The sequence below is a fragment of the Pagrus pagrus genome (genome assembly GCF_965226575.1).
Source record: "Pagrus pagrus genome assembly, chromosome: 20".
Classification (NCBI taxonomy): Eukaryota; Metazoa; Chordata; class Actinopteri; order Spariformes; family Sparidae; genus Pagrus; species Pagrus pagrus.
Window position 1 is genome coordinate 12,658,082 of NC_140207.1, and position 16,708 is coordinate 12,674,789.

Here is a 16,708-nt window from a genome sequence, read left to right on the forward strand (position 1 = left end):
GCTAATTCTTACTGCCTGGATTTACCTACAGTCTTGTACAGTGGAGAATACATCCATGTAATCTCTGCTGGAACAATGTAGGCGCCAAGATCCAAGGGTGTTTTTGGTTTTCTGAATGTGGTTCACTGTGTCCTGCAAAGCTCTGATGCCTTCATAGCGCATCCGTGCCAGTCAGCAGGAGCCTTTTGTAGTTAAAATGCGGTTCGGTCATTCGTCATGAAAAATCTAAATCTCTTAACTGTTTCCCGTTTTGCGGTGATGGACACTGATGTTAACATTAGAAGCATTTTCATGCAGAAATAGGGCGCATTAAAGGGCGCCGTATTTCTGAGGTCTCCTTTGGTGTTCAGCTTTGATCTGCTAGATGAAAATGGGATGGAGGAGTTTGGAGGCGAATGTGATCAATTTGAGCGCATGACCTGTAATTCCCTCCAGCCCTGAAGTAGCAACCGAACGCGGCTGGAAGGTCTGGATTGCATAGAGACGTGTGTTTGCCTTTGAATATTCAGTCTGGGACAATGAAATCCACAACGGGATCCAGCTGTATACTCGTAGATAGAAGTTGTCCCGTAGTGTTAGTGAGAGTGTGTGCGCTTTTCGTTGTCATATATAGAAATCCTTCGGGAATATTGTTGTATCTATCATAAAAGTTCAGCTAAAAATGACTTTGATTATGTATGTCTCTCCTCTCTTCTCCTCTCCTCTCCTCTCCTAAGATGGCTGGCCTGGAAGTAGGGAAGAAGTTGTTTGCCATAAATGGAGACCTGGTGTTCCTCAGGCCTTTCTCTGAAGTAGAAGTTCTCCTCAGGCAGTGTTTCAACAGCAAGGGACCCCTCAGGGTGCTTGTTAGCACCAAGCCAAGAGAGTAAGTCTGATCTGTATATGTAGATATGTACATGTGTGATTATTCATGATAACTCTCCTATTTTCCCTCCTCTCTCCCAGGACGGTAAAGATCCCAGACTCGGCTGACGGCTTGGGTTTCCAGATCCGCGGCTTCGGCCCGTCTGTGGTCCACGCTGTTGGGAGAGGTAAGAGATCACTGCCTGCACCACTTGAGCTGTCTCTCTTCATCAGAAAAAGGGCCTCCCGTCACCTAGCTGTTATTGCGGCACAGCTGGCAAGCAGCTGCCACGCCAGCCTTGGGGGGGGTGCGTGACTTGGCCACCAGAGGCCCATTTTCCCCGCTGATGCTCTCCATGTGCCTCAGCTGGTTGTTTAATGGTGCAGCCAAAACGCAGAATTATCTGGTTATCAGTCACTTTGCACAGCACAAAAATTCCCATGTACCTATTCAACTTTTTGTAAAGTATTTTTTGGGCCATTTCATGGCTTTATTGACAGGATAGCTTGAGAGATGACAGGAAACGAGATGAGAGAGAGCATGAGCATGCAGCAAATGGCTACAGGTTGGACTCGAACGAGGCCTCTGTATACGGGTTGCATGCTCTACCAACTGAGCTGCTGGGCTGCCCGCCTATACACTATTTTTCTTAGCGGTTCAGTTCCTCCGTGTGATTGAAGAAGCACTCATCATTTTTTAATCAGAGTTCCTCTATTTCTCCAAACACGCAGAGTGTTTAGCAGCACCACTATCAAGACTGGCTCAAGATAGCGTCCAATCCAAAAACAATCCATGGCCTTGTCTGGCTGTTCTCAAGGGAATTGAATCTTGTTTTTTTTCCTTAAGCAATCTAAGTGGGATAGCAGGGTAGAAATGTGCTGTGCTTGTGTGTGTGTGTGTGTGTGTGTGTGTGTGTGTGTGTGTGTGTGTGTGTGTGTGTGTGCATATGTTGGCCTGATGATGTGGTTGCCTGGGAACCTGCCGTGTGTTTAAGTAGATGCTCTGATCCCCTGAGACAAAGCTGATGATGAAGGAGGTGTTTAATCCTTTGGATTGTCATAACAGCTGCCGTCCCCTGGCGTCTGAGGTCAACAGGAGCAGGTAGAGACAATTAGAGAAGAGACACTGAGAGACAGGAAGGAGTAGATAACAGGTTCATCATTAAATCACTTTTAGGTGGCAAGCCACTGTATTCTCATTGTCGATGGTAAACTGTCCTCTCTGTGATGCTTTCTGTTTCTTCATTTTTTTTGTTTGTTTGAGGTACAAATTCTAGGAAGTTAGTTTGTCAGCCAATGACTGAAATATCTCAACTTGAGGTGCACAGAGATGTCATTATCTGTACCTGTACCTTTGTATTCGGACTGTTTTTCCCGAATAATAACAAGCAACTTTGGGTATAAGAAATATTTATTTCCATCGCATTATTTGTGCTATTCAGCAGGTAAACTTTCCCTCCCAGTAAGCAAGGATAAAAATAACCCCACTATGTTAAAAAGGGGAGCCATGAAGATGTTTCTTATTTCTTTCTGTCCTGTAAGCACAAACAGAGGTACAAATTAAGATGTCAAGGTGACAAGGTGATATCTCTAGAACACAATACATAGACGTGTTAGATATAACATCAAAACAGTCATTTCTTTACAGTCAATCAAAAGTTAATTTTGAAATGTTTTAAACTAAAATTCTTACATATTGCACCTTTAACAACCCAATTGTTTGTACATATTCCATAAAGAGTGTTGTTTCTCTTGTAAATACAAAACACTTCCTGTTTAGCGAAAGGTTTTCCAAAAGAGAAACCCACGCGAAACAGGGTGTGTAAATAAAGCTGTTGACGATTGTGTTAGGAAAGCAAACAGATACACTTACACACATGAACAACTCCAATAATATTTGTATCATATCGGCCCTGTTGTTGTGCTGACTAGTAGCCTGTATTTCTGTTCTATTATGAATAAAGTGGACCTGTCTGTTGATATAATTTCATGCGAAGACATCTTAATAATTCTTGCACATTCCTGGCGAGTGAAGTGCAGATTCTGTGTATTGCAATGTGAGCTATGCCCGGTGTGTGTTTAAGGAGCTATGAAAACAAATGGGAGGAATATTTAGTCTGCCATGCACTTCCTTCTGATAGCTGTAAACCTTGAAGTTCTCTTATGGTCTGAATCACATCCCTCAGAGAGGCCCTCGTCTACCCCAGATAAACAACTTCCCTCCTCTCTCTCACACTTCTCCCGAGCTGCCAAAACAGGAAACTAAAGTTGCAAATACAATAAAGGAATGTTGTTCAACCCAATTTTGTGTACAGGATGTGGGAGATGTGACAGTTGTTTTTTGGGGACGTGCCGGTTTTGGTATCATCCGGATTCCGCTCTCACCTGCATGATAATGTGCTACAGTTATTGCCCTTGACACCTCTCCTTTTGTCTCTTTGCTTGCCTTTATCTCACGCCAGGCACGGTGGCAGCCATCGCTGGTCTGCACCCGGGCCAGTGCATCATCAAGGTGAACGGCATCAATGTGAGCAAGGAGAGCCACGCCAGCGTTATCGCTCATGTCACCGCGTGCAGGAAGTACAGACGGCCAACACAGGTGAGGGAGAAGGAGAAAAATTATTTCAACCAGAAGGAGTGTTTAGGGTGTCATACTGCATATTTTTTACCAGATGGTTTGTCACACGTAACCATCTGGGAAGTCATCCTTGAGAACAGGGCAGGCAAAACATCTGTCCATCACTGCCGATGACTAACTTTCGATCAATGAAACTCGCCAGTTCTGATATAACCTGTCAGGGTTAGGGTTAAGGTTATCTACGCCTGTAGCTGCCAATAGAACCACTGTAGTTCGGCCATAAGCACATAGCTTGAAGCGTAGCGAGATGGATTCTCGAGATCACTCGATCAACAGAATCCAGCTTTTGTTTGATTCGGAGGTCACCCTTTCATTTCCCACGAACCGCACTTGTGGAAAGTTTAACTGATTTGAGTTGTATTTTGATTGTTCTGATAGTTATGCAATAAAACTGGAAGGACCAGAATTGTGGGAGATTATGAAACAGCGAAAAAGAGCAGAAAAGTGGGGAAACACGTACTGGCTGACCGTGAGAATAAACACAGACGGGACTCCTAGCTCCTGTTCACCTTCATATCTCTCTCTCCTTCTCTCTCCCTCTGACTCCTTCTTTCCTTCTCTTGGGTCATTACGCAGAAATAATAGTAGTTTTGGCTCCTCCAGCTCTGACCCCTGGCTCACAGCCGTGGGCTTGCTGTGGGAGACTGGCAGGCTGTGGAGAGAGGTGGGAAAGGATCTGGGGGTGGCTGGAGCTTGGGGTGGGTGAAATCCCTGGAGGTAGGAAAAGATGGGGGAAAAATATGCCAGCCAGGGTTTTCTTTTTTTTTTTCACCCTGGTAGAGTGGTTGACAGCAGAGAGAGCAAAGCTCAGTATTCCACCTGTTGAAGGTGGGAAAATTGTGTGAAAGTGGAAGCCCAGGGGTGTGTATGGTGTGAGTTAGTGTAGTGTGTCCCTATAATTGCACCCCGTTGGGACTTTAGGCTTAATGAAGTGCTTCAGGGTTCCAGCACTACTGCAGATCTGGTTTACATCAAGTATGGACGCAGAGAAGCCGCCCTCACTCTCTCGCGCTCCGTCTCTTTCTGTGTGCGGTTGTACACTAGAAGACCACAGACCAGTCGGCAGGCACAGCATGTAGCCTTGGCAGAAAAAACCCACTGTGGCTTGGGTGTGGAGAGAACAGACAGACACACAGACGCACACACACATAAGCACACACAGGGCGGTGTGGCACGCTAGAGTGAGTTGATGAGATTGGCATGGGTTCGCCTCTGCGGTCACACCAAGCACCATGTTCCCATATGTTTGTGAAGGCTTTTCACTGTATGCTTTGCCAACCCAACTGTGACACTGCACACCATATCTGGGCAGAATCAGCTAAACATGCTGCATCGAACCCAAACCTCAGCCTGTTTACACACACACACACCAGAGTTCTGTGTGCTCGGAGTTTTATTCTGCTCGTTTTCCAGCTTTCTAGCAATAGAAATGCCACCTGTTAACCACCAGAGAGAACGAGGAGATAAGAGGAATGCTACAGTAGACTGATTTGTGTTGACAGTTGTGTGACTATAATGGTTCTAGTCAATTTAATTCTAAGTGAAAACAGTTCAGTTCAATACAAGTTTGAAGAATAAATAGAAAAATCTAATTTGTTTCAGTTGTTTCAGATTTTTTATGATTCAAGCACTCCAAAAAAGATCCTGTGTTGTAATCCTATGCAGCAAGATACCATTAAGTGGGTGTACAACAACAGTGAGAGCGCCCAGGAGGACAACCAGAAAACAAACCAGAAGCCAGCCCTCGAGGAGAACGGAGACGGCTTCGAGTGTAAAGTAGAAGGTGACCACACACACATCCATGCGCACACATTCTCAAGGAACTACACGAGAATTGCTCATCAGGGAAAAGTGTTTCGGCTGAAGGTGTCTGTGGATGTAACGCAGGCTTGTTCGCGGGAACACCAGCTCCATTTAACAAGTCAGACGTGTCTCCGATGAGGCTCATCTGGAGCGCGTTAGCCTGAGAACAGCCGCCTCCTCTGGCTCATCAAGTGTTAATTCTCCCCCCTACGATTTATGGATCCCAATGAGAAAGTAAAAGAGGAAAGCTATTCCCTTCATAGCAACTTGCTCCAGAGCAGGATTTATTGCCATATTAAGTCACCACGTTAGCATAGGGCTGGTTAACTTAATGCTCTTGGAATTGCTCGTCTTTTTTGGAGGGCGATGGAAGGAAGCCACGAGCGGAGGGTCTTCCTCTGAAATGAGCTGCACATTTGGTGGTCTGAGGCCTCCTACATTGCAGTGTGTGATGATGAGAACACTTCATGTGGTGAAGATTCTGTGTTTTTCACCAAAAACATGATCATAACATCGTTTTTATCTGATTCACACGTGTGCCGCCATGTTTGCGTGCAAATAACCAGAGATCTGCTTCACCACCGTCTCTTATGTTCTCCTGTGTTTTTAAAATCTCAGAGGTGATGGATAAATTCAACACTATAGCGATCATCGACGGGAAGAAGGACCATGTAAGTCTGACGGTAGACAACGTCCACCTGGAGTACGGAGTGATGTATGAGTATGACAGCACAGCTGGTATCAAGTGTCACGTGCTGGAAAAGATGGTGGAACCAAAGGGATTCTTCAGTCTCACTGCTAAGGTATTCTGCCAAAATATAACTGTAGTGAATGTATGGCTATATGATATTATCTAGTACATATATTATGATTTACTATCACTGGTTATTACTGGTTGTTCATTAAATATGATTTGTTTGATCCAGCTTCAAGGCTAGATTACCACACAGGCCCTTGTTTCAGTTTTGTGGCAAAGTGAATTGTTTGGTAATATTTACTCTTAATGCTAGGGTTTGGCAAAAAGTTGAGAAGGTTTAGAAACAAAAGGCAAGCTTTATTTGCAAAGCTGGAGTCCCAAAAAAGCTAAAATGTAGGCAATAAACGAGCAGGCGACAAAAAAGGCTGACAACAATTAGAGAGAATCCAAGAAAAAAATAAGAATGCAAAAGTAAGGACAATTCACAAAGTGAAAACAAAAGCGAGAACACAGAGGACACATGAGGCAAACGCAGCCAAAAGACATCAAGAGGAAAAGAGACAAACTGACAGTTACAACAAGACACATGAGGGTGAGTTCCACAAAATAAAACAACTTTACTTAAACTGAAAGCCAAAACCGTGTCAATTAAAACACAAAATGTTTTCACTTTTACCCAAAAGTGCTGTCTTGTGCAGTCGAAGAGCCCTGCATCAACATGTAGTTTAATACCTTTATTATTTCAGTTGACATGATGCTTGTATGGAGCATATTCCTTGCTGTATTGGTGTCTAATCACATGAATCATTCGTTTTCCAGCAGAAGAGAACAGATTGGTTTCTGGTGTTCTGGCAGAATGTAGAAAAACTGCAGTGCACCATGTGCCGTGTGCACTGTGTACACAATTCACAGACAGCCAAGATGAATGTCAATTAATGACAATTACTTTTATTAACATTTAAAGGTCAGAGTAGGATTTAGTGGCATCTAGGGGTGAGGTTGAAAATAGCAACCAACTGAATGCCCCTTGTCTCACCCTCCCCGACGACGGCCCCTTAAAACGTTTTAAGTGCTTGTTTAGAGCCAGAAACACAACAATACTTATTTTCAGGTAACACGAATGAAAACACGATTATGAGTATTGTATTCCATTTCGGCCTCTAAATCCCCCCTAATGCTTCACACTGGACCCTGAAGAAACAAACTTGTTGTTGTTAAGGCTCTGACATTAAGATGACTGTCTGTGGATTACAGAGAGGGATAGAGAGACATGTTTTATTACCTGTTCAATGCTTCTGTCTTTGTCTCTGAACTTGAAAATGATGATGACAAGTCATAATTTTTCGCTATATATGTTTGCTGCTTGAAAGTTAGTAGAAATTGTAGTCAAGAACTGGTTCATAGCAACTTTCCTTTCCTCAAAGTTGAAACGCACACACTTTCTACAATGTAACTTTATGCATTTGAACACTTCGCACAGCCTGATACAGCCAACAGCTCTCCTGCTGTGCAGATAAAGCGTCTTGATGCTAGTTAAAACGGACAGCTTTATTTTAGTCATGTTAGTTCCCAGCTGCGTTAAGTGCATGCTTTTTACATCCCACCGGCGATGTTCACAGACTGATCATTACTGATTTAAGACACACAGAGGAAAGAAGATTCACTCAGACGTAGATTCACACATGCCGGCGAGGAAGATAAAATGCAGTCTGCAACATGTTTATGCCAAATTCCATAATGAACATGATGTTTCTTGTTCATGGTAAACTAGCAGAGATCACACGTTGGGTTCATGTCACTCGCTGATCTAGATTTACAGCCCTTATGTTCTAAAGTCTTTGAAAGCACCATCTTAAATGAAAGCTGATGATTTAAATAAAAATAAAACTTGCCACATCCCCTCTGACTATAAGTAGTTTCCCATCCCTGCAAAGTGAAAGTAATTTCAGTATTATTTTAAACATCTGCCCCGGCAGTCCAGGATGTCCTCTGAGATCTGTGTGATGTTGAATTTTAATATTGCTAACGCTGTCGGGGTGCATGGGTTTTCTTGTGCTTCAGTCTGCTCTTACGTTTCCTCCCCTGCTTTCCTCTCTCCTCCACTGGGCATCTCATTAAGACAGCTGGGAGATTTGTGTCTCTCTTCCTGCTCATATCTAATCTCTGATCTGGAAAGTCAGAGTCTTTATCCATACGTACAGCATATGTATCGCAGTCTGGGTTTATCTCTGTGGATTTATGAAAAGCACATGGAACTGTAAGATATCTCAGTTAAACTGCTCATGATTATGCTGCGGAGGAATCAGCCCTCCGGCCAAATTGTGTTTTGTTTTCCGATGGAAAACTCGGTGCTCGGCCATTCATTTACATTCCATTAGCTGTCCCGAAAATGGATTTTAGAGGCATCAGTTAATCATCCTTGCCTTTGTTTGCCCTTTCCCTGACCAGATCCTGGAAGCGCTGGCGCGTAATGATGACACGCTGGTGCAGATGTGCGGCAGGTTGAGTTTCAGCTGTGATGTGATCCCAGAGGAGCTGCAGGTGCGCTTCAGTGCCATGTGTGGTGAGAGGGTGGAGCACATCAACAGGAGAATCACCAACTACAGAAAGGTAACTATCTTGCATATGTATCATTTTCACACAGCTTGTAACCACAAAAATCATCTTCTGCTATTCAGTGTAAACTGATGATAACAGAAGCAGGATGCAGCTAGTGTAGAAATTCCACTTTTACTTGTGGAGTGGAAAGCCTGCTGAACTAGGGTAGAGGTTGATGCACTGTGATTGAACTTTTATAGCAACCTTGACTGCCCCAAGAACACATGCTCCTAAGTGAGTACAACATGTACTAAAAAAGACATGGAAGTCCTTGATGGAGGCTTGTTTTCATACTGCACTTACATCAACGTATCAGAAGGGCTTCTCACACTGTACTTACCCCGGGGCTAAAATTATTCTTAGAACCGTGTTAGCCCCAGGCTAAGGGAGCTGTAAGCCCCAGCAAAGGAGGCTTTCATGGAACCAATCACAATGTGTGGTTACAATTATGACTGGCTAGAAAAACCCAGCTTCAGATAGGTCGGACCAACACCTTTAATTACTTATCTTTTAACGTTACAGTAACAGTGACACAATTAAAGAAGATTTCAAAATTCATACATCTCGTTAATGCAAATCTGCTTAGAAGTGACTGTTATTAGTAAGACGTGCGTTTTGGCTTGCTGGCCCCTGCTCCAGAGCAGAGTAAGCCCCAAGATTGCTGGGTTGTCCCCTGAAAATTGACTAAACACATGGCCTAAAGGTGCCGTGTGAAACGGGGCTAAAGTAAACAGAGTAGTCATGCTTCAATCCAGAATGTAAACATTAGTTGTAATTGTTTAACCCTGGGTTAACATGTGTGTGTGTGTGAAAGGGGGGTTAAGAATATGCAGAGTGGAAAGCGCTTCTGTGCATTAAACCAGACACACTCCAATCATTGTAATCAGTTCTCATTGACCTGAGAGCGAAGAAGAAATATTTAGCTAAGATGTCTTTCATTGTCTCACAAACTTGTCACTGAAGTGAACACTGTTTGTGAATATGTGTGCAATATGCAGTCAAACCTGCCACTTTGTTTGTAACTAGGTTACAGCTGGTTGCTGACAGAGCCTCGTCGCTTTTCAATCACATCTGTAAGCATGTGTCTATAGGCCAAACATCCCGATGCGTGCAAATGTGCGTGAGAGGGGGAAAAGGAAAAGATCTGACTCAACATTAGAGTGGGCCTTGGATTAATTACCAGTCACTTATAAATAGCCCTGCGCAGCCACAGCCAGGACTTTTGTTGTGTAAGATCCCCTCCTGCACTGGAGCATTCCTTCTCAAACCCCCAGAGAGAGAGGAGGGGGGGAGCGAAAGTGAAAGAATGAGAGAAGGGGCGAGAAGTGAGGGTAGGATGAAAGAGGGAGGAAGTGACAAAAAGAGACAGAACGGAGATATAAGGAAGGATTTTAACCTGAGGCCTGGAAATGAGAAACCTTTAGAGACACATAAGAGATGTGTTGGGACTCTTTGGTCTCATGAGAAGGTCAGCTAACGCTCCATCTGGAGCGTATCATCTCAGTAGTTTCATACTGCATCTATCTAAGATAACTGACAGGACATGTTAGGTTTAAGTTCCTCGGTAAACATATACATTATGTTCTGCTTATGTTGCTTGACAGCTAAAGTTGCTAAAAACTGTCCTGGAGGCTCATAGCGTCTGCTGTTTAAAATCCAAGACAGGATACAGGCCTTGTGATGGTGGGGGTTCAAGGAAAGTGCAACCAAATGTTGCAAAGAAAAAAATGTGTTTGTGATATTATGTATCAGCTCTGCTGGATCCAGGCAGTCCTCGGGGCTCCCTGTGAATCCTGTTCTACATGGAGATGTTATCTCGCAGCACAGCAGGGTTGGGTGGAGTTAGATATTCTATAGGCGTTCCATAGCGTTAAGCCACTGAGGAGGATATTGACACTTGTTTAACGGTGCGTTATATCATCTGAAAGCATTTTTATTTAATTTTGTCAACGGAAAGCGTGTTTGATGTTACTGTAATAAAATACAACCACAGTTCCTCTGCAACAAATTCAAAACAGAGACTCACATTCTGGAGGTTTGTTGAAGTTACAAATCAAATTGCGAATAGCAAAACATCATTTCATCATATAACCTCACAGACTCGATGATATGAGCTGCTATACATCAGTTTAATTCAATTCACATCGGTTAAGAAGATAAATGGACATGTTTGGGTCTGGAGTTCTTCACATATGTGAGTAATGATGATGCTATGTGTCTGTCTTGGGTCTTTGATTTGAGTTTAATATTTGAGCTGTCACATAAAAAGCGGAATGTAGAAAATGTAAAGCAATGGGTGTTTATACCTTTCCTCTAGCGCCAGATGTCATGTGTGAAACAAAACAGTACGTTCAAGTTGACAGATATTCTGTCGTTTGTTTCACATGGAGCCTTTTATTCAGTGAGGTACACAGAAGATCTGAAAAATCATACCTATTAAAGGAGACATGTCATTTTTCAGATTCATGATTTAATTTTGGGTTACTACTACAATAGATTTACATGCTTTAATGCTCCAAAACAAACCAGTTTTCTCATATTGTTCGACTCCTGTCTGTTTAAGGTCACCTCCCGATTGGTCGGCTCACACATGCCTGAGCTCACTGTGTCTCCGGTCAACTCTGTCGGGTTTTCAGTTTCTATATTGAGTTTATACAGTCATGAAAACAGAGACTATTTAGTTTGTTTAAGCATGAGAATCAACCAATGAAGATCTTTGTCTTCTGATTAAAATATCATATATACATTAAACACATCTAAAAATATACATTAGATATTACAACCAACACGGCACTAAAGATTTTAGAAAACAAGCAAAGTGGTACAAAAGCAGCAATCTATGTTGGATTACTCAGTTTTTGTTTTAGTCTCTTCTTGAAGTAAGGAAGTATTTTTGATTTGTTTCACATTATTTGGTAACTTGTTACAGTTGTAGTCATGTTAATTGTTCGATATGAACTAAACCACCTGTATTTCTCTTTCTCTACTATTTTGGAACAGTTTGCTCGGGTACTAAAGAACAGAGCGTGGCCCACCTTCAAGCAGGCCAAAGCCAAGGTGTCCCCCCTCCATAGCAGCGACTTCTGCCCTACAAACTGTCATATCAATGTGATGGAGGTGTCCTACCCGAAGACCACCACCTCTCTGGGTAGTGCCTTTGGCGTGCAGTTGGACAACAGGAAGAACACGCTGGAGAAGGGAGGCCGCAGCAGCAGTGCTGAGCAGGGTGAGCACTAAAACAAAATGCCTGCACAGTGGAATGATGATGCATCGGAAAAAAACACTTTTAATCGTCTTGTTTGTGTGGCTCAGGTAAGCTGAACCCCATGGTCAATGTCCAGCATACTATCACCACCATGGCTGCACCGTCGGGTCACAGCCTGGGCAGGACGGAGGGTCACGGCCTTCGCTTCCTGCTCAGAGAGGAAGACCTGCTCACCCTGGATGCCTACCAGAAGCTCCTCTACAAACTCACCACGGTTGTCAAGGAGATGGAGACGCACGGTGCTCATATTCACGAGTGAGTGGCGTCATGTACATACAGACATAAACACACTCAAGTAACACATGTTTACCTGTTTCTCCTGTGCACAAACCCCCGCAAATCATTCCCATGTGAGACTGTGAACAGCGTTCTGTTTCATTAAATCAAGTCTGAGATTAATCTAGTCTCACATATTGCCCACAAATAGCAAAACAAAGGGTGGAATTTTTTTTTTGAAGCGCTTTAAATCACTTTTTGTTTATAATGGAAAGAGACACTCTCCCGCTGATTCTACTTGACTTGATTGGAAGTGTCCTCTGAAACCAGATTGCCTCATATAAAAGCTGTAACTTTAGCAGCCTGTTTTTTCAACGTGCTGCATCTGGCGCTGGGCGGGCATACATTGTGGTCATTACTCTAGCACCTGTGTGTGTGTGTGCATGTGTTTTTGAGAGAGAGAGAAAAAGAGAGAGAGAGAGAGTGTGTCAGTTTGGGGGATTTTCTCTGCCGTTTGTCTGCACAACTTGTGCACAAAGGTATGCTCACGCTTCATTTATGCTAAGGATTTTAAACCCGATATGGCATGTGTATGTTAGATCGGTGCTTCCTGGCTCGCCACTCTGTGTTTAGTGTGGTCACTGGGTTCATTGTTTGGAAGCGCATGAGGCTACGGAAAGGAAATGGGAAACGCTGCTCCAGTCCGACTTCCCCCACCCCCAAACAGGAAATACAATCTCAATGAACTAGAAGAGGGTGTGTCATTAGGCCAGGTGCCCTCTGGAAATGCCATTTAGCAACAATGGACCTCTGACATATGCCTGCAAACACATTCCCAATGTGTGTAAAACCTCTGAAATGTTCACAGCACCAGATTCCACCTGCAGATTAATGGCGGGCAGCTCCCTGATTACAATAGATGAGTGTGTTTTGAATCTTTAGATGATCATCTGATTGATTTAGTCATTAGAAGTCTCCTCAACGAAGGCGGCGGCATTCTGAGAATGACATTAAAAGTCGCTAGATGGAGCGGAGCTGTCAACTGACCGTGGTAATAATGAGTGGAGTCCACAGCAGGGCTCTTAATGACTGCGTCTGGACAAATTCTGTCACGCTCCTGTCGCCGCCAATTAGCGTAGTTGTGTCCACGCGCATTCAAATGGCCCGTGACGTGGCTGGCGAGGGGATAATGACCTTTACCATCCACTATCTGTTTAAACATGCAGACCTACACACACATGCACACTTCAGGAGCTTGTTAAGTGTGAGCTGTGTGGGCGAGCAGCAGTGGAACTAATATGGGTTGTGTTGCTAGTATGGGTGCATTGCTCTGACCTCTGTGGGGGTGTTCAACCCTCCTGAGCCCTTCATTAGATTAGTTTGCATATTAACCTGTTCATTGACCAGCCCAGGGTCAGTGCTACTTGTTTTGTTCACACACACCCTGCCCTGTCTGTCCTCGCTCTGCTCAGTGTCTCATTGTCCGTCCTCGTCTCCGCTCTGTCTTGCTTTCTGCACACCCGTCTGCACACAACATTCCTCACTCTATGTCTCTTTCTCTTTCTGTCCTGGGTGTTACTAACTTTGACAGCACCACTTTGTAATGATTAAATAATGAACTAAAGTGGCCGTATTTATGAGGGCTCTTTTGTGCATTATGTCAACCTCCGCCGTCACAACCCAAAGTCAAGAGAGGAAGCCTACGGTATTTCCACGGGAGAATACAGATATCCTCAAGTAATTCAGGAAAAGAAAACTACCGAACGTAGAGCGATGTTACATAACATCTTGGCTGATTCTCGAGGAATCCATTTCGAGGCAGCGACCTGTGGACCTTTGCCTCGGGGGGCCACAGATAAGGGGTCACAGCTGCATGTGGACGTGCATTTTACATCAGGACCTCCTCCCTTCCTGGATCAAGTCACACCCTCCCCACTTTCTACCTCCATTCTCCCATATTTTCCTTCCCCATAGCTATAGGGTCCTCCGACTCATTTACCTCAGTATGGATTAAAGAATGCAAATAACGTACTGCTAAACTGCCTGATGGGGAGCTTTGTGATGCAGATGCACTTACAGCTGCAATGAAGGCGATTGATGTCTAATGGTTTAATGTGTCGAAGTGGGTTGAGGAGCTTCCTGCGGGAGATTAAGAGATCTTTCTGATTGCCCGCGATAAGCAGCGGTGTACTTTGGCCTGTTTTTTCCCCTCTGTTGCAGCCCTGTTCTCTGATCCAGTCATTGTTATTCTCCCTCGCTCCCTCCGATAGTTTGCGCCCCAAAGGCCCCAAACTGCGTTCACTTCTTTATTAACCAATAGCCAATCACAGAGCCTAGAGAGCTTCTCCATGGCGATGGAATGCCACTCTGCTGTGGAGGGGCTTTGTGGTGGCTCCTGGAGTGGACCATAATGAGGGCATCTCTGTGGCCCAGTGCGCCTGTGAATGGGAAGAAAGGGGGTCAATAGAGAGGGAGAGGGAGGAATCGGGGGAAAGGAGAGGTGTTTAAAAGCATGAAAGGCATAAAAATCTGAGATGCATTTGGGCAGCATGAGGGAGACAGGTTGTTTACTTCAGCGGCCTCGAGCAGCCCCCTCCGCACTGCCTCCAAATGTCCTTAAGGCCGATGTTCTGACACAATGGAAAATGTAAGCGGACACAAATTAAAATAGGCCTGAAATGTAAACAGACATGGCGTGTCAGCGTGTGTGTGCGTGGGGAGCGAGATCAAAAAAAGTCAGAGCCTAGCATTTATTGGAATATGGCTTTAAATGCCACCATGTGTTGCTGCAACTGTGAAAATATCCCGGCCGGCCTCTTCCTGCTCCTCTGATAGTCGGCTGATACAATACAGGCCGGCGGTAACAGTGAGAGCTGATCTTTGCACTGGAGTCGCAGCATGTTGACACAGCTGTACCCTGCTCCATGTTTGAGCTTATTAATATGATGTGGATCCCTGTGCATCTGAAGCTGTTGTGACGGAAGCTGAGCACAAACAGGTTTTGTTTGGCCCTCTCGCTCAGCTGTTTGAGCCGCACGCACATGCTGCCCACACTGGATGTACAGTTCAATATGTAACCACGCTGCGACAAATGTAAGAGCCTTCTGTGTTGCATTAGTCTGATCAAAGAAGCTGTTTTCATCCCGCTGTCTCAAGTTTTGGATGAATGTCACAGCTGTTTTGGTAACCGTTTCTCTCCTTCTCTCTGACAGCCTTTTATCCTCCATCACCCACCCTCCGGCGACAGAGGCAAGGACTCCAGAGAGCTACATATCAGCAGAGAGCGAGGGGGAGAAGGGGGAGCGCAACGGGAAGAAAGTGTGTTTTAACGTGGCAGGGGATGAGCAGGAGGACTCTGGACATGACACAATCAGCAACAGAGACTCATATAGGTAAGATAGAACTGGGACAATGTTACATAAGAGGCTTCGGGGAGATCTTAGGGAGCTAGCAACATCTTAGATAAAGAATAACTGAGAGAGTGTCATGAAAACAGAAATCTGTGAAAATTCAGTAGTATCGCATGGCAATAACAGTAAACTTTATTTATATAGCAATAAAAGATAATATACCATACAATATTACAGCATACCACAGAATGGCAGAACATATTGAGGTTGCTGCTGGCCAAAATCAGATAAGTGAGTAGATGTACTGTACAGTAAGGGCTAGCTTGGCTGAGGGCCTGTGTGCTTTGTGCTAATGCTAGCAGCCAAAGGAGGCTGTTCCTGCTGCAGTGGGTCTGGTCTTTGGCCCAGGGCCTGTGGGCTTCATGCTACAAAGTTAGCTAGCTGCTGAACAACAGGCTCAGGGGCTGTTCACTGTGAGCGCAGCGCATTGTTGTCATTGCTGACCATATCCAGCTACCCTTATGCCTCACTCACATGTAAGAAAACACCTAACAACAAATACAACAAAAACACCTCTAGACTAAATTAACATCCCTAGCTTTAACATTGATCTCTCTGTTTCTTCTCAGTGACTGTAACAGCAACAGAAACTCCATCGCCTCCTTCACCAGCATCTGCAGCAGCCACTGCAGCTCCTACGTTCACAGCGATGACATGGACTCAGGTACGCAAATGCAACACAACTGACATGACACACATTGGTGAACTTACTTGTTACATAGAAGTAATGTAGTTTGGTTAATTCCCATTATATAGCAAAATAGTCTTATAAGTGACAGGTCATGATTATAATGTTACTGCATGATTATATCATCGAGAAGGCGAGAACAAAAATGCCTGAAGTTGAATCTAATTGGATTAGACAACCGTTTGGCCGCACATCTCAGCTGGATTTGTCATTAACATCTTACACAGCTGTGCATCCTGTCAAATATGCTTTCCCTCCATGTCTGAGGATGTCTCTGTCACACACACACACACACACACACACACACACACACACACACACACACACAGTCATACACACACACTGCAGCTATTTGTATAAAGTGTCAAACAGTAGATGTGTTGCTGCGCTAGGTAAACGTGCATGTGTTTAGTACTTGAGTGGACTAATGCTGACACGTTTTATCCCCGCCTCTGCAGGAGATGAGATGCCCTCCAGTGTGTGGCTGTCCCATGAAAAGCAGAAGAAACTTCACAGCTTTCTTGAACATCTCTTTAGTCAGGTGAGTCAG

At 44.3% G+C, this 16,708-nt stretch overlaps 1 protein-coding gene across 2 annotated transcripts in view; it reads left to right on the forward strand.

The window, feature by feature from the left end:
• prex2 (phosphatidylinositol-3,4,5-trisphosphate-dependent Rac exchange factor 2) overlaps window positions 1-16,708 on the forward strand; it is a 98,414-nt gene that overhangs the window by 46,957 nt on the left and 34,749 nt on the right. For both annotated transcript variants that reach the window (XM_084340151.1, XM_084340152.1), the window contains 11 exons: window positions 717-865; window positions 946-1,031; window positions 3,306-3,442; window positions 5,147-5,264; window positions 5,903-6,087; window positions 8,430-8,591; window positions 11,580-11,805; window positions 11,892-12,099; window positions 15,273-15,452; window positions 16,040-16,134; window positions 16,617-16,699. In XM_084340151.1, coding sequence (XP_084196277.1) covers window positions 717-865; window positions 946-1,031; window positions 3,306-3,442; window positions 5,147-5,264; window positions 5,903-6,087; window positions 8,430-8,591; window positions 11,580-11,805; window positions 11,892-12,099; window positions 15,273-15,452; window positions 16,040-16,134; window positions 16,617-16,699 — 1,629 coding nt within the window. The remainder of the gene's footprint in view (window positions 1-716; window positions 866-945; window positions 1,032-3,305; window positions 3,443-5,146; window positions 5,265-5,902; window positions 6,088-8,429; window positions 8,592-11,579; window positions 11,806-11,891; window positions 12,100-15,272; window positions 15,453-16,039; window positions 16,135-16,616; window positions 16,700-16,708) is intronic.